This window comes from Mandrillus leucophaeus, unplaced genomic scaffold (assembly GCF_000951045.1).
Source record: "Mandrillus leucophaeus isolate KB7577 unplaced genomic scaffold, Mleu.le_1.0 Scaffold282, whole genome shotgun sequence".
Taxonomy (NCBI): Eukaryota; Metazoa; Chordata; class Mammalia; order Primates; family Cercopithecidae; genus Mandrillus; species Mandrillus leucophaeus.
The window spans coordinates 2,836,653-2,850,659 of record NW_012102943.1 but is presented as its reverse complement, the minus strand read 5'-3'; the positions used below and the strand labels follow the sequence as shown (position 1 = coordinate 2,850,659).

Here is a 14,007-nt window from a genome sequence, read left to right as displayed (position 1 = left end):
CCTCCGCCCCCCGCCTCCCCCCACCCAGGTGGATAGGAGACAGTCCCGACAGAGACAGAACACAAGGTCTGCTGGAGATTTGCTGACAGAACGGGGAACTTTTAACAACAGTCTTTTTGTTTATTGTGCATGTGGTTTCCCCAATACTTTATTTTGAAAATGTTCACAAGTACAGCAAGAATTTTATAGTGGTCATCTGTATACCCACCACCTACATTCTGCCATTAACTGCTACTATACTTGCTGTGTCACATAACTATCACGCACCGTTCTAGACACCCACGAATCCATCCTACATTTTGATGCATCTCCAAATAAATTGCAGACATCAGGACACCTCACTAAATACTTCATCGTGCATATCATTGACTAGAGTTTCATATGTGTTTACAGTTGCTTATTTTTCCTCCCTCAACGATTGTCATTTTAACTACATGACTCGTGAAGATTTTCAAGTCCCTCACACATAATATTCCCACAGACAGAAATGCTGGGCCTCAGGGTGGGAGGACAAAGACCCTACTCCACTAGGCCACCCTCCATGCACCCCAGTTGGCAGGAGTGCCTGGAACATCTTATAGAAGCATCACAAACTTACAGGGTCCAGTGCAGTGCTAAAGCTTCTTGTGTAGCAGAACCACAGCCCAGGCCATACAGGGTTAAGAAGACTGAAGCATGCCAGAAACCAGTTTGAGACTGAGAGATAAGGGCTTGCCAAGAAAAGGGAATCCTGAGGCTAGAGTAGCCAGAGAAGCCCTCATGGAGAAGGTGGAGTTTGAGCCAGGCTTTGAAGGATGTGGAAGAGTTAGGTGGGCAGTATCCATGAGTGACCATGTGTTCTCTCTCTGTCCTTAAATCATTTGAATACAGTGTGGCTAGGGGTAAGCAGAGTGTGCTGTGGGAATATGCAGGGCACTCTCCGTTTTCTTGGGAACAGGCAACAGGACAAGACATTTCTCACCATTGGGGAAGGGGCAGGACCTCCACCCAGCAGAATTGTGGCAACATGGAGCTTGGGACACTTGGCAATGCCACGCTGCCCTTTACCTTTCTAGATTTTCCTCAGCCCTCTGACGGGAGCCTCTGTTCACCTTGGTGGTTTGGACTCTACCCACAACAAGAATGCGGATTCCTGTTAGGATGGCTTAATCCTTGTGCTCCTGCAGGATCAAATCTGAGAACCCCCATGTGGCATCAGGACCCTCTAAACCCACCCATATAGTTCCACATGCTGCCCCTCTCATGCTGATCTCTTTGCAGAGTGTGTGTGTCCTCTCACTGACAAAGCTGATTGTCCTCCAGCATCTTGCATGAAATCTTGTTTCCCCGAGAAGCCTGTGTCCCCACACCCTCTGGGGCAGAATTCACTCTTCCTCTTCAGGACTCCCTGGAACCCTGTTGCACTTCATCATGGGTTGTCCTAGCTAATTGTGTGCAGGAGTGTGTCTGCCCAATCCTTGCTGGGCTGCTGGGGGACAAAAGCCTATTGGATTTTTCTTTGTGCCCCAGGACATCTTACTGTAAATTAGAGAATGGGTGTCAGTTGTGTTAAATGAGCTGGTTCACAATGAAGTGGTGTCTTCTGCTTCCTGATCTTGGGCAGCTTCTAGGCCTTAATATCATTTTCTCTGAAAAAATGGGTAATTTGGGACTCTTTGCACATGGAGGGGATGGGAGCACAGTGGTTAAGATAAAAAGGTTATGTGCTGTCTTGAAAGTGGCTTTGTAAGTACTGAGAGAGGAAGTAGTTTATTCTTTCAACACAGAAAAAATACTTCATGAATTCTACTGTCTGCCAGGATCTGGGGACATAGTGACCATGCGCTCTCTCTGTCCTTAAATAACTTGACTACAGTACGGCTAAGCAGAGTGTGCTGTGGGAATATGCAGGAGGAACACCTGACTCCCCTCAGGTAGGACAGTCAAGCCAAGTTATAGGTGATGTCTGAGGGCTGTTGAAGCCAGTGAGACACAGGGTGATGGCACTCCTATCAAAGAGAACAGCTTGGGCAAAGGCCCAGGATGAGAGAACAAAGCTATGCACCCTCAATAAGAGAAGCCTAGACAGACAAGAAGGTGGCATCTTGGGAGGGTAGGGCAGGAAGTGGAATAAGTAAGCAGAGGCCAGATCATAGAGAACCTGGTGCTGTCTGAGGATTGCCTGTGACTTCCTGGCAGGAGCTGGTACTCTGTGGGTCCAAATGGGTCCAGTAAAGGACGAATTACACCAGATTTATTTCATTTTTTTGGGTAAGGCCTCTGGACTGTCTGATGAGAGGAAAGTGGTGTTTCAGATACATGGTTGGCAAAAAGTATAGGTAGGGTGGTAGTCCAGTTCAGTAGCTTCATAGCTAGTTTACAGTTCTCTCACAGGACTGTTTAATGATTAGTGTCAGGCCAGGCACAGTGAATGCCTGTAATTCCAGAACTTTGGGAGGCCAAGGCAGGAGGATCTCTTGAGCTCAGGGGTTCAAGACCAGCCTGGGCAACATGGTGAAACCTCATTTCTACAAAAAATATGTTGGGCATGGTGGCATGTGCCTGTAGTCTCAGCTGCTTTGGAGCGTGGAAGGTTTGCAATGAGCTGATATGCCACTGCACTCCAGCCTAGGCAACAGAGCCAGATCGTATTTCAAAAAAAACAACAAGATTGATGTCTGTCCAGGCAGTAGTTTCCTAGCAGCACCTTCAAGCACTGTCCCATGAAACATTTTTACCAGTGACTTGGATGAGAATACTGATGGCATGTAAACCAAGTTTGCAAATAACAGGAAGGCAGGAGGTACAGTAAAGACAGTGCATGATAAGACCCAAAAAAGCTGAAACTTTGTAACAAGAATTCAAACTGGAGTATAGTGTCCTATAGGGTAATGAGCAATCCATCATAGGGTACATTCCAGTCTTTTTTTTTTTTTTTTTTAAGAGGGAGTTTTGCTCTTGTTGCCCAGGTTGGAGTGTAATGGCATGATCTCGGCTCACCGTAACCTCCGCCTCCCAGGTTCAAGCAAGTCTCCTGCCTCAGCCTCCCAAGTAGCTGGGATTGCAGGCATGCGCCACCACACCCAGCTAATTTTGTATTTTTAGTAGAGACAGTGTTGGTCAGGCTGGTCTCGAACTCTCGACTTCAGGTGATCTGCCCCCGCCTCAGCCTTCCAAAGTGTTGTGATTACAGGTGTGAACCACCACGTCTGGCAGATGCATTCCAGTCTTCACAAACACAGACACAGAGATGATTTAAGTGTCCAGTCGTAGGTTGGACTAGACCAGGAGTTGGTATGCTTTTTCTGTAAATGGCCAGAGAGTAAATATTTTAGGCTTTTGAGGCCATGAAGTCTCTGTTGCAGCTACTCAACTCTGCCTAAAATGAAAACAGTCATAGACAGTAATTGAAAGAGCAACATGACTGTGTTTCAATAAAACTTTAGTTTGCAAAAACAGACATCTGCCTGGATTTGGCCTGCAGGCTGTAGTTTGCCAATCCCTGGATTAAGGCATGGTTTCCAAACATTGATCACTGAACAGAACTGGTCAGTAACTTTTAATGATTCATAGTGAAATAAGAAAATTAGAAGCAAGGTAGTAAGTTTTATATAAAACTAAATTCATTCTCTTTAATTGGTCATCCTGACTTTCAGTATTCTTTGCTGGTCTTTTGCTACTGAAATACCTTTTTCTTTATGAAATGAAGGTATAGTAGGCGGCAGTTTTCAGGTTTACCTTTGCTTATTAATAGCTCTACTGACAACTCAGTCTGCAGATTTCCTTTTGGAAATGTCATAAGCCTATGAAATTTAAGCACCTGGGAACCACCAGTGCAGGAGGATACAGTGTGAACTGCAGCCTCTCACTCTCATGTTCTGTCTCTCTCCTTCCCTACCTCCCGGGCCTGCTGACAGCGGTGGTTGGGGCCGGGATCGGGGGCTCTGCCGTGGCCCATTTCCTCCAGCAACACTTTGGACCTCGGGTGCAGATCGATGTGTACGAGAAGGGAACCGTGGGTGGCCGCCTGGCCACCATCTCAGTCAACAAGCAGCACTACGAGAGCGGGGCTGCCTCCTTCCACTCCCTGAGCCTGCACATGCAGGACTTTGTCAAGCTGCTGGGTGAGTGGTCAGTCCTGGGGCTCCAGTGCCCAGTGCCCTGGGGCTGGTGACAGCACTGGGCCCTTCTCAGACTTCCCAGACCATCAAGGCCGGAAGGTCATGTGGCCCAATCTCCTCATTTTACAGATGGAGCAACAGAGACAAGAGAGGGGAAGGAACTTGCCTGAGGTTACACAGTGAGTTAGTTGCAGAGCCGGGATTAGAACTCAGGTTTGACTCCTAGGCCGGTTTCTTTCCCTGTCAATTTGCTGCCTCTGAATAATTGTGATTATATCACCTTCCACATGCTGGTGCTTGCTGGGCACCTTCTGAGTGGTAGGTAGGCATTACCTCAGATCCCCCCTACCAACCTGCAAGATGAGCATTATGTCTCCTCTTAAGGCAACTGAGGCTCAGAAAATGTATAGATTTAAGCTAAAGCCATTACAGCAAGAAAGGTGGGATTCAGACCCAGCAGCATCTGTCAAATACACATTCTGTTTGATGCAGAAACTCCACTTCTCAGAAGTGATGCTACAGGTGGTCTTACAGATGTGCACAGTAGCATAGATACCAAGTTATTCATTACAGCATTGTTTGTGATAGCAGAAGGCTGAAAATATCCTGCCTATCCACTAGGACCTGGGGTTAAACAAATTACTGTGTAACTACACAATAGGCTGTTCAGCAGTCAGAATGGGGAAGTCTTTATGCCCAGATATAGGACGATCTCCAAGATATAGTGTATTGTTAAAGTGGAGAGCAGTGTGTGTAGTATGTGGGCGTGGGGAAGGGACAAGTCATAACAGCTCTATCTGTATTTAGGAGTCCACTGCTCTGTCAAGTTGCAGACTGCAGGATGGCTGTAAGGAGCTAGGATAACTTCAGTGTGATCTCAGGGCCCAAGGCCACCATCTCAGAGCAAGCCCAGTGGCTCTCAGCCCCTGGACATTCTGGGATAAAATCTGAATTTCCCTCACTTGTGGATCCTCTTGGGGGAAAAAAATGTAAAATGTCACATTATTTTCATTTTCATTTTTTTATTGACTAGGTAGTCCAGACATTTTCCCAGTGCATCTGTTTACTGTTTATAAACAAGCAGCACAAATGAGCAAACCATAGTGTTTGCGTTTCCTTTAATGGAGCAGTCCATTTGCGTCAAGAAGGCCCCAAGTCTTGGGGGGAACCTGAGGGGCTCCTCTTTGTCTCTGCAGGGCTGAGGCACCGGCGTGAGGTGGTGGGCAGGAGCGCCATCTTCGGTGGGGAGCATTTCGTGCTAGAGGAGACCGACTGGTACCTGCTGAACCTCTTCCGCCTCTGGTGGCACTACGGCATCAGCTTCCTGAGGCTGCAGATGTGGGTGGAGGAGGTCATGGAGAAGTTCATGAGGTAGGGCTGACGGAGCTGTGGGGATGGCGTTCCAGGGGGACCAAGAAGAGGTTGGGGAGGAACCAGCTTGACTGTACATTGTGAAAAAGGAAAAGGTCCTTGCTGAATTGAGTCAGCACAATTCAGTGCAGGCTCAGAGCAAGTGCCTGGCATGAGGAATGGCCGTATTTCATCCGGTAATGGTCTCCCTAATATTGTCACATTGACACTCATTTTCTTACCCTCTACTACACTGATGCTAATAAAAGCGTGGGTTGCAAACTCAGTCGCTTAACAAGGGCTGAACTGGGATGTGAGTCATTGAATCAGCAGGTGGAAAAGAGCAGAACAAGGCCCCCTCTGAAGGAGGCAGCCAGTCCTCCACGGCAGCCATCTGCAGCCAGCCGTGTACAATGCCCACCTCCTGTGGCTAGATCTACTCACTTTTCAGAAGAAGCTAGAAATCCAGAGTTGTGTGTGAAAACTTTGTTTTTCAACGTTTGCAACCAATTCCTCTTGTAAGCCAAATGAAACACACCTGTAGGGCAGATGCAGTCTGTGGACCACTCATTTGCAAATTTTGTTGTCCTCATTTTTCCATCTAGAATAAACACCTTTCTTCACCACTCCTCCTATCCTTGGGCTCCAGCCCCCTCCCCATCACCTTTGGTCCCAGATATGGAGGGCAAGTGGTCTGTTCTCTCCGTGTTCATTCACTCACCAAGCTGTCACTTCACCTTTCCCCAAAGTCCCTCCCGAAGATGCTCACTGCTTCCAGCCTAAGGTGCAGGGACTGCTCCCCGGACCCCATCACTGTCTGCCACCCTTCAGTGTCAGACACTTAAGTGTGGCATGTGCCCTCCTTCCTTCCCTGGTTCCTGGCATTTCTCCACTCTCTTCCCATTCTATAACTCTGCTGTTTATAGCACTTCTTCCTTATATTCTCCAGATGTCACCCGAAGCTTATTTCCATACCTCTCTTTCTGATGTTTTTTTCCCTTGTGAATTATATCCAGACCAATAATGTTGACTTCTCCGTTTTATGGGAGATGACTTCTCCTTCTCAGCCCTAGTTTCCTCTTCACTTCCAGACCCACATTTCTACTTTCTGGACACTCCATCTGGTGTCCTGTTGATAACCAAACTCAACATATTTACAAAAGAAGCCCTAGAATGGGCAACATTTCAAAGGCCTGCCAGTCAGGAAATTCATTAGTGGTTCCAATCCATGCTAGTGAGATTGCATGACTGATAGAGCAACAGGACATGAGCCTGGGGGTGAGTGGGAGCCCTGTCAGATCAAGCCAGAGGAGAGGACAGGCTGGACTGGCAGAGAAGGTGACAGTATTGGCATGAAGTTGCAACGTGCCATCGGGACCTAGAAGCTGTGGCACAGCCGACGCTGTTGGAGAAGGAGATGTGTCAGCAGGGGTGGGCCGTAGCCCACAGCCTGGCAGTCCCAGCTGGATGAAGAAAGGGTTATGAACTATGACCTCAGGCAGAGAGTGGCTCAGAGCAGTGATACAGTTATTATGCAGCATAGCCGTGATGTAAAGCCAGGCCTAGAAGGATTCCATACCTCCACACTCCCTTTAGGTGGGGCAGGCCTGCCACAGTCAGAGAACAGGTGCCAGGGAACATCACCAGCCTCCTCTCCCACTGCTCCATGTAGAGGAGGTGATGGGTTCCTGGTGGGCCTCCCAGGCACTGTGACCCAGGGGCAGGTGGTCAGGCAGAAAGCCTTCCTGCGCAAGGACTCCAGTTCTATGTGTCTTCTAGGATCTATAAGTACCAGGCCCATGGCTATGCCTTCTCGGGTGTGGAGGAGCTGCTCTACTCACTGGGGGAGTCCACCTTTGTCAACATGACCCAGCACTCTGTGGCCGAGTCCCTGCTGCAGGTGGGCGTGACGCAGCGCTTTATTGATGACGTCGTTTCTGCTGTCCTGCGGGCCAGCTATGGCCAGTCAGCAGCGATGCCCGCCTTTGCAGGTGAGCGTCCAGCCCTTGACCTGCCCACCTGCCCCTCCTCCACCCAAGGTGCTCAGAATGGGCTGGGGGTCCCCATGATAACCTCGCCTTTATCCAGCTCATTACAGTTACATAGGCACTCTGCTGCCCCATCCTATCTGATTCTGGCACTGGCCGTGAATTGGCAGGAGATAGTATCACCCCACCTCACAGACAGTGAAAGCAAGGCTCGGATCACAGGTCCAGTGTGTTTCTACCACTCCCAATTGCCTCAATCCCTTGCATGCGTGTAAATGTTAGAGCTGAGATAATGCTCTGCTCTCTACACTTTGGTTTCAAGAACTGCCCTGTTGAGGCCTTTGAGCCACTGTTACAGCACCTCCTCTTCCCAGCTCTTCATGGGGGTGGCTGGGCCTGTGTGTAGCTCAGTGTCTGCTAGCACAGACCACAAGAGTGGAGAACTCAGGCTTCACAAGAGCAGGAATCCTTGTCTGTTGTTCCCTGATACGTCGCAAACACAGAACAGTGCCTAGGTCATACTAGGCACTCAGGGTATTTTTGTTAAATGGATGCAAAGGTTTACAATAACAAGCACCTCCCTTGTGCCCTCGATACTGTTCATCTGGCTCTGTACATGCTGGCTCCTTCTCAGCCTTCAGGCCCTGCCTCAGTGTCCCCTCAGTGTGGCTTCTCTGCTCACTCTTTCAGTATCTTGTGTGTCTCCTTCACAGCGTTTTTGTGTAGAGATATATAGAATTCACAAACCACATAATTCACCCATTTAAATGGCACAATTCAGTGGTGTTTAGCACGTTCAGAGTTCTGAAACCATCACCACAGTCAATTTTAGGACATTTTTATCATCCCAAAAAGAAACCTCTTGCCCTTTAGCCCTCACTTCCCCAACACCCCCCAGCCTCCCAGCCCTGGACAGCTACAGATCTGCTTTCTGTTTCTGAGGATTTGCCTAGTCTGGGCATTCTGCATAGAAGAGACCTCACAATATGTGGTCTGTGGGAGTTGGCTCTTTCATTGAGCACAGTGTCTTCCCCCCATAGCGTTGTGCACTTTGCTGTACTTACTCGTATGTTTGCCATCTCCCCACGCCCATGGTTGGGAGAGTTTTGCTCTGGCAGGGAGGCACCGTCGAATAGTACTGGACTCCCCAGCCCTCCTGCCCCACGGCCCTGACAACCTATCAGCACCCCCTTCCTGCTTTGCCCAGGAGCCATGTCACTAGCCGGGGCCCAAGGCAGCCTGTGGTCTGTGGAAGGAGGCAATAAGCTGGTTTGTTCCGGTTTGCTGAAGCTCACCAAGGCCAATGTGATCCATGCCACAGTGACCTCCGTGACCCTGCACAGCACAGGTGAGTAGCCAGGGCAGGAGCGGGCAGGTGTGTCATTCCCAGCGAGTGGACAGACACTTCTGCCTCCTTTGTACCTCAGCTCTGGTCTGTGATCCCCTTGGGGAGTATGTCCGAAAAAACATTGAGAAGCCCCAACCCGGCCAGGTGACACTAGAGGGTGCTGTTTTCCCAATTCAAATGTCAGAGCCAGAAAACTGAGACTTCTATCAACCCAAGCCTTTTTCTGTTGACCAATGAGGACTTTGAATGATAGCCTTGCCCAAGCCTCCCAGCTGGCCAGCGGCAGAAGCAGAGCGGAAACTGAGTCTCCTGACTCCATGCCCCTTGCTTCCTCTGCAGCCGCATCAGCGTGGAGAGGCCAGGACCCACCATCTAGACAGCCCCGCTGCACCCGGAGTAGAACCTCAATGCTGGGCCCCAGTAGGGAGTTCAGTGGGTAGAAGCCAAAGGAAAGTTGACTTTTGTGCTCTTTTGTTTCCAGAGGGGAAAGCCCTGTACCAGGTGGCATATGAGAATGAGGTAGGCAACAGCTCTGACTTCTATGACATCGTGGTCATTGCCACCCCCCTGCACCTGGACAACAGCAGCAGCAACTTAACGTTTGCAGGCTTCCACCCGCCCATTGATGACCTGCAGGGCTCTTTCCAGCCCACCGTCGTCTCCTTGGTCCACGGCTACCTCAACTCTTCCTACTTTGGTTTCCCAGACCCTAAGCTTTTCCCGTTTGCGAACATCCTTACCACAGATTTCCCCAGCTTCTTCTGCACTCTGGACAATATCTGCCCTGTCAACATCTCTGCCAGCTTCCGGCGAAAGCAGCCCCAGGAGGCAGCTGTTTGGCGAGTCCAGTCCCCCAAGCCACTCTTTCGGACCCAGCTAAAGACCCTCTTCCGTTCCTATTACTCAGTGCAGACAGCTGAGTGGCAGGCCCATCCCCTCTATGGCTCCCGCCCCACGCTCCCGAGGTTCGCACTCCATGACCAGCTCTTCTACCTCAATGCCCTGGAGTGGGCGGCCAGCTCCGTGGAGGTGATGGCCGTGGCTGCCAAGAATGTGGCCTTGCTGGCTTACAACCGCTGGTACCAGGACCTAGACAAGATTGATCAAAAAGATTTGATGCACAAGGTCAAGACTGAACTGTGAGGGCTCTGGGGAGAGCCTGGGAACTTTCATCCCCCACTGAAAATGGATCACACCCCACAGCAGCCCAGGACTGAATAAGCCATGCTCGCCCACCAGGCCTCTTTCTGACCCCTCGTGTATCAAGTGTCTTTTCCCTCCAGTGTGGGTTCAGGTGGCCTACTGTCTGCCTATCTTAAGGGTCCACACGGTGGCTGCTGCTTTTTTTTAAGGGGGAAAGTAAGAAAAGGGAAGGAAATCCGAGCCAGTATATTTGTTTTATTTTTTTTTTTTTAAGAAGAAAAAAGTTCGTCTTCACAAGGTGCTTCAGACTTGGTTTTTTAGCTAGAAACCAGAAGGCTACGGGAGGGAATGTAAGGCAGAGAACTGTGAGTCTAATTTTATTACTGTTTTTCTCACTACCTACTCCCACAATGGACAATCAGTTGAGGCAAACTACAATAAAACATTTACAACCAGATGGTTACAAATAAAGTAGAAGGGAAGATCAGAAAACCTAAGAAATGATCATAGCTCCTGTTTACTGTGGACTTGCTAGATTTGAGGTACTAGTTCAGAACTCACTAGTCACTGTCTCGAAGCCTGTCAACATCACTGCATATTGGAGGAGATGACTGTGGTAGGACCCAAGGAAGAGACATGTGCCTGAACAGTCGTCACCGTATTTCCAAGCTTCCTGGCAACCAGTGTGAAAAGAGAAACATGCGAGGCTGTAGGAAGAGGGAAGCTTTTCCTTTTCACCTACAGGAATTAACCATTCTCTTCCTTATGCAAAGATTGAGGAACGCAACAATATAAAGAAGACAAGTCCCCAGATGGGTAGGGAGCAGTCATATCTCACCCCTAGATGTTCATTCCAGCAGAAGAAAAAGAAAAGAAGGTGTTGGGGTAGGATTCTTCAGAGATTACCCTGGTACTTTCTCATCAGACACTAGCTTGAAGTAAGAGGAGAATTATGCTTTGCTTTGCTTTTTCTACAAACCCTTGAAAATCACTTGTTTTAGAAAAGAAAGTAAAAGCCCTTTTCATTCCTTTTGGACCTCTTCTTTTCTGTAATGGAAGAGCTAAGTCTTAGGTGCCCAGGGACCAACCACTACATTAGTATCTCCTGGGGAAGGGGAGGGAGCCTTGAGAAAGATGCAGATGCCGAAGTCCTACCAGACTTGCTAAGTCAGGCTTTAGGGAAAGGGCCTGGGTGCCCAGAGTAACAACACTGCCAAATGCACGGCAAAATACCCTTCCAGTTGGTGGAGGCCCAAACTGGCTCTGAAGTGGTTTTTACTGTGCCAGGGTGATGGTAATGGCTGTGAAAGAAAGTACAAGTAGTATGCACTTATTGATAACTATAGAAATTACGAAACTGACACATCAGTAAGAAGGCTTTTTTTTTTTTTTTTTTTTTTTTTTGAGACAGAGTTTCATTCTTGTTCTCCAGGCCATAGTGCAATGGTGTGATCTTGGCTCACTGCAGTCTCCGTCTCCTGGATTCAAGCAATTCTCGTGCCTCAGCCTCCCGAGTAACTGGGATTATAGGCACCTGTCACCACACCTGGCTAGTTTTTTGTATTTTTAGTAGAGATGGGGTTTCATCATGTTGGCTGGGCTGGTCTTAAACTCCTAGCCTTGGTGATCCACCCATCCCTGGCCTCCCAAAGTGCTGGGATTATAGATGTGAGCCACTGCCTCCAGCCAAGTAAGAAAGCTTTTGATGAAGTAGTAGAAAACATTGACTTAAGCAACAATACGTTTTTGTTAGTTATCATGGCTTTAAAGTCTAGGCATAGAGCACTGTGTAATCTCTCAGTTCCATGATTTCTCTCGTGGTCAAAGATGGCTGCCAACAGCTCCCAGGAAGAGAAGGTCTTCTCTCGTAAGCAGTGAACCAGATTTGGGGCTTGACCAGTGGGACCACCCCTGAACCAATTCCTGTGGTCAAGGGAATGGCACATGCTGATTGGCTTGGGATTCAGATACAAGACCAGTAACTATGGTGCAGGCAGGGAGGTTGTGAGATTAAGCTGATTGGCTTAGAGCAGTCAGGTCCTATCCCTGGAACAGAAGTGGTCTCATCCAAACTTCAAGGTCAAAGGGGGAAAGGGTATTGGAGAGAGAAAGGCACAATGTCAGCCACATGCAAATAGGGCTCTCAAGTCCAGTGAAATCAAAGTGTGTAATGGCATCTTTTCATGGTCTGTTTGAAATGAGGATGGCATGCACTGTCATGGTGTAATTAATAATTGATATTGACCCAGCACTGGACAATACAAAACTTATCCCTGATAACTACCCCCTACCTTGCATCCCTACAGAGAATATGTGCACAGAAGACACAAATCAAGGCAGTTAACATTCGATCCTCAGTCCTTGGCTGGGCTTTGGCTCCACGCCCAAGCATGACTGCATTGGAACTGGCTATGTCCTTCAGAAATGTCCTTTACCTGAGTAGGCCCAAACAGCTCAGAACCAAAGCCAGCCAAAATGCCCACACTCCCTGCCTCCCCAAGCCCAAACCTGATTCCTTGGAGGCAGGGAGGAAAGGACAGATTCCAGAAATGAGAACCAACAGGAAGCCTTTGCCCTGGGGCTCACCCCAGCCTTCTCAGGCCTGGACATAAGCCCCCAGCAGCTCACGGACCCCTGGAAGAAGACAGCATTTGCAAAGACAGCCAAACAAAACAGGAAAAGGGCCATGCATCCTCAGTCTTGGATGCAGCGTAGTAGACGTTTAATACCCTTCATGGGAACTCTGCCTCCAGGAGCAGGTGACCCAAGCAAAATTTGGGGGATAAGGGGCAGCTGTAGAGGGTCGAATGGGGGTGGGTGATTGGCAGTGGCGGACCAGGGAGGTTGGTAAGGAATTCTTTGCTCTGACCCACCTATGAAGGCATAATAGAGGGAAGCAGGAGGCAGATCTTGGGCTCCCCCTAGAGGCGTCTGTGCACTCATTCACCAAACACCGCGCCCCTATGCGCACTGGACACTGCCAGGTGCTGGAGGTGCAGCGCTGAGCAAGGGATAAGGCCCCTGTCTCGTGGAGTGCGAGCTTCTCGCTAGAGGAAGCAAACATGAAACACACTTAGACTCAGACCAAAGGAAGTTCCAGGGTGCTGTGTAGAGCCAGCTCTCCAACGGATCTGAGCTTCCTGCTGCTGCCTTTAAACTGGGAGCATGGGAAGAGCCAGCTGGGACTCAGAGCCCCGCCAGTGGCCATCCCAGCCACCAAGGCCAAGCTTTTAAGTCACAGAATGGTAAGCCTGGAAAAGACCCTGGAGATCCCCAAATCCCATTTGTTCATTTCACAGATGAGGAATCTAAAGCCCAGAAAGAGGAAAAGGCATCATCCGTATGAAGCTAGCTGGTGTTTATGGAGCATCTGGGGGCTCCTGATGCTTGGGTAGAAGTAAGACACCCGCCTCCTACCACAATGAGGGGTTTCCCCACCAGCCCCTATGCCCCAGAGCACCTAGGGTCTCCCAGGACTACAAGCAACCCTCCTGCAACTCAATTCTTCCCACACCCTCACCCCACAGAAAGGGCTTGGAAGCTGTGGGCCCTTCATGTGGGGCTGAAGTCTTAAGACCTGGAGAGCAGCCCCAAGGGTGGAGAAGCGGCTGCTGAAGGGATCAGCATGCGCTAGCACAGGAAGTCTGTTTTCCATGTGTCTGGAACCCAGCCGAAGCTTCCTGAGGTAATTTTAACCAGTATCCACTCTAGAACAATACCAAAAAAGGTAAGTTACTTACCACCCCAGGCAGGCACATACCTAATCATTGGCCTTTCATGAATTAGACCCTTAAGACGTTCAGAGCTAAAACTGCTTTAAGCACTAAAGTTAGAGCAGCCAAGCCAAGTATTCCTGTCCTGGGCCATTGGCCCTTTTATTAAAGTTAACTCTAAAGTGCTAGCTATTCTTACCCTCAGAGTATAGTCTGAGCCCCTCAGCTGTCTTGTGGGAGAGAAGGTATTTTTAGGCCCTAGAACAGCTGATTTGGGATTTGCTGCAGGGGTTAGAGGGCCCAGGGGGAGGATTGAATTGCTAGGGGACAAAGGGGGAAGTGGGGAATTGCATCCAGGGGTCACG

The 14,007-nt window shown here is 49.2% G+C and overlaps 1 protein-coding gene across 2 annotated transcripts; it reads left to right on the top strand.

Annotated features, from left to right (window-relative positions):
- The first annotated feature begins 3,323 nt into the window (after nt 1-3,323).
- On the top strand, nt 3,324-10,963 carry PCYOX1L (prenylcysteine oxidase 1 like). 2 transcript variants are annotated; one of them, XM_011985386.1, is made up of 5 exons: nt 3,324-4,103; nt 5,297-5,471; nt 7,230-7,441; nt 8,646-8,786; nt 9,268-10,963. In XM_011985386.1, the coding sequence occupies exons 1-5, from the start codon at nt 3,785-3,787 to the stop codon at nt 9,927-9,929; spliced, it is 1,509 nt and encodes a 502-aa protein (XP_011840776.1). In that variant the 5' UTR covers nt 3,324-3,784; the 3' UTR covers nt 9,930-10,963. The 2 variants fall into 2 exon arrangements, with proteins under 2 accessions (XP_011840776.1, XP_011840777.1); XM_011985387.1 differs by having other exon boundaries at nt 7,407-7,441; nt 9,268-10,958.
- Nucleotides 10,964-14,007: the final 3,044 nt, after the last annotated feature.

Coding starts and splice junctions, on each gene's coding strand:
- PCYOX1L (XM_011985386.1), top strand. CDS start 3,785: ATGAAATTTAAGCACCTGGGAACCACCAGTGCAGGAGGATACAGTGTG. Junction 7,442..8,645: donor AGCGATGCCCGCCTTTGCAG/GTGAGCGTCCAG, acceptor TGCTTTGCCCAG/GAGCCATGTCACTAGCCGGG. Junction 8,787..9,267: donor CGTGACCCTGCACAGCACAG/GTGAGTAGCCAG, acceptor TTTTGTTTCCAG/AGGGGAAAGCCCTGTACCAG.